At 41.9% G+C, this 5,857-nt stretch overlaps 1 protein-coding gene across 1 annotated transcript in view; it reads right to left on the minus strand.

The window, feature by feature from the left end:
• Window positions 1–238: 238 nt before the first annotated feature.
• LOC111952103 (transmembrane protein 117-like) overlaps window positions 239–5,857 on the minus strand; it is a 90,932-nt gene continuing 85,313 nt past the window's right edge. The window contains 2 exon segments of the mRNA XM_023970586.1: window positions 239–2,610; window positions 3,737–3,866. Of these exon segments, the coding sequence (XP_023826354.1) occupies window positions 1,931–2,610; window positions 3,737–3,866 (810 nt within the window). The 3' untranslated portion in view covers window positions 239–1,930.

Genomic DNA, 5,857 nt, shown 5'->3' on the forward strand with positions numbered 1-5,857 from the left:
CTTCTTGACAATGCAACAGTAATCTTACATATTCCATGTAACTGGGTCAGCAGCTGTATGAAGTTGACCTGAGGAGTTGCTTGGCAACAGTGTCAATGCGCGCTATATCTACTGTATATAAAATATGAACTAGTTTCAGCATTGAGGTTATGTAACAGATAGGCACCTCATTCTATCTCACACTGATATTCTTCAATCCCACAAAGTATATCAGTTAATAAGGGCACCGGCAACCTAGTATGTAGCAAAATGTATACATTTTATTGATACCATTACTCGGCAGACATTTATTGCGTCAACATGTTAAAAAGAGATATCCTTTGTTTAAAAAACACACAACCACACACACAAGAATGCAAAATAGCTGTCAGTTATGCAACACAATACCATGTATAACAGCAGGGGGAACATTCAGTTCCAACCAAAGCACAATATTTTACAAACATATCACTAGATCACTTAAAGTGAGATAAACACACTCATTTAGCCATTGCCCCATACATTTAGCAATTTGTTGCCTTGTTGCGAAGCCATATCTCCAAAATGAAATAGGTTGAGCTGTAATGAGGACTCTGACCTGTAAAGTGTAGAAGGGGGATCACTGAACCAAGGACCATACACGACTTACATTAACTACATTGACCTCTTCACAGAATTGTCAGCTCTCGCTGTCTCTGACACATACACACGCACAAACTCAGACGCACAACACATTGTTAGAAAACACTTAAATAACAGAGCATTGGCATACAGTAGTTGCACACTTAACGTCTGTGATATAATAACGCTCATAACTCTCATAACTACTAAAAACTCCCATTCTCTTTTGCTTGTCAGCTGTAAGAGGTCACATTCTCTATGTGTTCTCTCAAACCAAACCATACACTGGCTTCGAACCAAGGTCGTACTTGTGGTACATATACTGCTGGGGGATATGATATGGGTAAGGTGCAGCAGTTAGATTTGGTGTACTTCTCTCTCCTTCTATAACAAAAGCACATTTACCCCACCAAGGGCAAATGACCTTTCTGACCTAATTGGCATTACATCTGAGTATAATGACCAGATAAGCGATCATGAGGTGACTTTTGAATGTTATTTGAAAATAGCTTATGCCTTTTATCTTGCATTTGATAATACAACCAGAAAATTAAGAGGTGGTCATAGTATTATCATCATCATAACGATGTTTAGCAATCAAGTMATTTCTATGACGACAAGAGAAGAGGCACGTGAAAATGGGATATGTAAGAATTATCAAGATAACACATTCATTCAAAAACCTGTGATAAAGTCTGAAAGGGTAAACATTGTCCAACATTGTGAAGTGGAACATTGAAATAAACAAGACAGACACACATTATCAGACATCTTCTGTTTTGCTGCCTATGGTATAGACTATGTTGCTGTCCTTTAGTGGACGTGGGTTATCAAGGCACCTCTTCAACTGTAATACTCTAGTTGTACAATATAAACTAGCCATGACCATTGTGTCATACATCGACTGTAGAAATAGTTCCCCACATAGGCACCAAAATATGTCACGATAAGAGAAAACATCTTGATATTATAAAAACGGCAAATCTAGCTAGAGCACCATGTTGACAATATAACTTTGCAGTGAGGGAGGTTAAAATAAGCTGTTTGTCATTGTGTTGGTGTCAGCTTAGAGGTTTTACAATTCAAATAAATAATCATAATAAAAAGYCATCAGGGATATCACAGTAGCAAAACAAAGTGGCCATTGTAGCTACATCTTCCTGCTCCAGGAATACTCAATCAGTGTTGGGTTCAAAATCTACTCAGACTGAAAAAGATCTAGACTGAAAATGAGTTTCAGTTTGGTCTCTCTCCTGTGTCTCCTCTCCTCCCTCCAGGCTGTGTGTCTGTCAGTAGAAGTATAGCAGTACTTCCCCTCAGGGCAGTAAGGTCAGGGCGGTGACAGTTTGCCGACATCAAAGGAAACCGCCGGCTCTCTCGGCTCCGCGCCTTTGATGACAATGCTGGGATGCGTCTCCTGGCTCTCCATGGAAACAGGCGAAGTGGAGTTGGTGGAGGTGGCAGAGTGCAGAGAAAAGTGATGCCCGTCCACCGACAGTAGCATGGGGGTTCCGGAACGTTTGAGCGCCTCGCTCATAGAGATGTGCACCTCCTCTGGCGTGAGTCCCATGTCCTTACTATACTCAGACGGAGACTTCCTCTTGATCCTCTCGTACGTCTTGTCCACCTGGCCCTCCGGGAAGGTCTCGCTGTCCTGGAAACGTCCCAGCAGCCAGATGAAGAAGCCGAAGAGGACAAAGGCAGCCAGGCTGGGGATGAAGGCCAGGCACTTGACTTCCAGGCTGGCACCCACGTAGCGGCTATGCAGGAACATGTCGCGATGCACGTACGAGCGGTTGGTCAGCGGGTCCACGTGGCTGGAGCGCCACTTGTAGGTGAGCGTGCTGCGGTTGAAGTCGCCCAGCGTGTGGGGCTCCTCCACAGTGAAGATCTTCTCCCCTGGACCAACGTACTGGCCGTACTCGTAGGGCTTGTAGAAGATCTGGTTCTTCCACATGTTCAGGTCCAGGATTAACACCAGGAAGATGATRCCGTAGTTGAACCACTTACCTGCAGGGACAAACAATATGGAGAGCAGTTAGGGTCATTTCTAGATGTCAAAAATCCAGTTTTATTGTATTTATTGTGCCCAAGCTGACGTTGACATGCTCTTTAATTCACTGATTTCTGTACTGTTGGGACAAATTGTAAAGCTTTTAAGAATCAAATGCATTTAAGGTAATCAATTGACAAAACACAGGCAGTATGTGTGTTAAGGCATATGAGAATATATTTGCAGGTACCAGGTCCAACATTGACACTTAATGAAATGAGGTCATAATATTAATGGTAGCAATCTCTCCAGGTTTACTGATCTAAAGTCAGATAGCTTCATGGGTACATGTGACACAATTCCTTCCCTTTCCTGAGATGCACCACCGTTAACAAGCTTTTAGTCAAAGCAATCACGTACTGTAAGAATATTAACATAATGCTAAATGGATGTGCGATGCATTAGGGTTAACAACCAAGCGCAAATCAGGGAGCGTTTGAACATTTTAACATCTAGCATGGGAACATTAGTTTCTCTCCCCCTTAATGGTTGTCACATTTACAGTTTAGCAGACGCTCTTATCCAGAGCGACTTACAGGAACAATTAGGGTTAAGTGCCTTGCTCAAGGGCACATGAAGAGATTTTTCACCTAGTCGGCTTAGAGACTTGAACCAGCGACCTTTCAGTTACCGGCCCAATGCTCTTAACCTCTAGGCTACCTGTCGCCCCACATGAGTTTAATAAATTACTTATAATTAAAGAAAACAAGCGCAACACATTGAATAATATCAATACTTGGGGTATGCTGTGGAACAGAATGAAACCTGGGTGAAATGGAAGAGTTAAATGGAAGAGTTAACTCTCATATGTTTATACACATTGCACCTTTCTGTCTGACGCAGCAGGGATGCTAGGTGGGGCAGAAACAAGCAACACTGGTAGGATGAAGAAGACACATGTCAGAACAGGTATATCTGATCTGTATTCATCTTAGGCCAGTGTCATGGTGCAACCATCAAAACACAGCTGGTCAGATAGAATGTGAAAATATTGAAGTAATAGTGGTGACCCTCTATACCACCTAAATCAATTGGGATAGTATAGTATGTTTACTTATATAGTATGCTTGCTAATATATGTACCTGTGATATGGATGTGGTACTCCTCTTTGAAGATGCTCTTGCAGACAGGAAGTTTGAACTTGAGCTGAGTGGTGGACATGCCAGGCAGGTTCATATCCAGGTCGCCCATGAACTGAGGAAAATCCCAATCCTAATGACATCAAACATATGATCAAACAATGCAAATACAAAATACATCAGCCCATCCAAATAATTTACTGATAGTGAAAGCTTTTACTGAAGTAAACACACATCATGTAACACCTAGCATAAAAGCAAAGACAAAAGAAGAATCTGAACAATACACAGGCTCCAAAGTCTAATGGTGTGTGTGTAGCAGGGATTTATTTTAATATATAAAATGATACTAACGAGGGATTCAGAGGAGTTGTCCATTGACGGGTAAGTTACCACAGAGGTCAAAAGCCTAACTGAGAGCTGCAGCACAGTGTGTGCTTACATGGCCTTGTATTGTGCCTGTGTGCATTGACGTTTTCTCATGTCAAAACACCTCAGGAATCACTCACAGACATCTATCTATAAGTTGCCCTCTGTGTCTCAGTCTTTGCTTTGGAATAGTCAATACAGACTCAATATCATATAAATGTAAGATCCCGGAACATTGTCTGAAATAAACAAGTGATAATGTCTGGGAAGAATGTGATGTGTGTTGAACAGATAGAGGGACATACTGTACATTTTAGACAACAAAAGCACACAGATCTTTCCAGATTTTTATGAATAGCTGCATTTATCAGATTCTAACAGTCTAGTTATGTCACTAAACAGCAGCCATTTCTAATGCTATAAAATTCTATACATTTTAAGATGTTAGGGTGAATGAAGAATCCATATGTATGAATGTTCATATGGAAAAATATGAGAAGGGATTTCCCCCTTGATATTAATTAGACCTTCCACCTACTCAACTGTACTTCCTTTCCTGATACAGTCCCACTAATAAGCTTGACATTTAAGTCATGTGCCCCCCTCACAATAAATAATGAGTCTCTAGGACATACTGTAGTAAACAGTGCACACAYGCACACATGCATGCGCACGCACAGGAGCACACAAAACAGTTACAAGTTTGCTAGGTCACAATTGATTCTTTGGAAGAGACACTCACACAGTGGCTGTGTGTTCAGTGTTCTGTCACTCATGGGGACACTACGTCACCCGCCTTTAGTAAAGGTAGACATCAAGAATGTGAGCCCTTTGGGTGTTGCCATAGAGTTGCATTAGAAGTSCCCTTCCAAGAAGGCTCAATGTCATTGGCCACAGATAAAATTACGTCTAATCACGTGATATCTACAGTAGCTTTGATTGGACAACATCTTACTTTCAAAATCTTAGTTAGCAGTCATCATCATAAATCAAGTAGACAATCTGTTTAATCCTTGTCATATGAAGAGAAATTATAGATAAAACGTATCGGTGCTCATCAGCCATTGGACATAAACATTACACAACAAGTTGGAAATCGCAAATTCAACAATGAGTTGTTTGGAAGGAATCGGTGACAGTGGCTAACCCGCAAGCATTGCAACTGGGAAGTCAGTGTCACGGTTCATGAATCCACTGCCTCACTCTCTCTTTTCTCTCTCTCTTTTGCTCTCTCTCTCTCTCTCTCTCTCTCTCTCTCTCTCTCTCTCGTGTTTGTGTGGGCGTGGTTCCCAATCTTGGCCTGATTGTCTGCGCCAGCTGGAATTAATTATCTTCCCCTTTATATGTTCTGTAACCTGTGTTTCTTGTTGTCAGATCGTTGTTTCTTCCCTGAGGTTGTGTCGTGTGTCAGTGCTCATTCTCTCGCCGCCCTTGTGTGGATTATCTGCTGTGCTCCTTCCTACCCAGCCGGACACACTCCCTTGGATTTCTCAGCACGCTATCATCAGAGGATGCGCCCTAGGCCCTGGGTTGGATTCCGTCTGAGTATATTCTGTCTGTCCTGTTGATGCTGTAAACTGTTTCATTTAAACCATCGTTGCTTGCATCTTGCATCCGCCTCTGTATTGTGACAGTCAGACTGAAAAAATACGTTTTGAACGGTCATTCAACTTGGAATTGAAAATATTTTTCTTTGATGACAAAATTTGCCAATGAAGGACCGCCGCGCACAACAAGGTGAGTYCAAAAATGTCT

Source organism: Salvelinus sp. IW2-2015, linkage group LG26 (genome assembly GCF_002910315.2).
Source record: "Salvelinus sp. IW2-2015 linkage group LG26, ASM291031v2, whole genome shotgun sequence".
In the NCBI taxonomy this organism is placed as follows: domain Eukaryota; kingdom Metazoa; phylum Chordata; class Actinopteri; order Salmoniformes; family Salmonidae; genus Salvelinus; species Salvelinus sp. IW2-2015.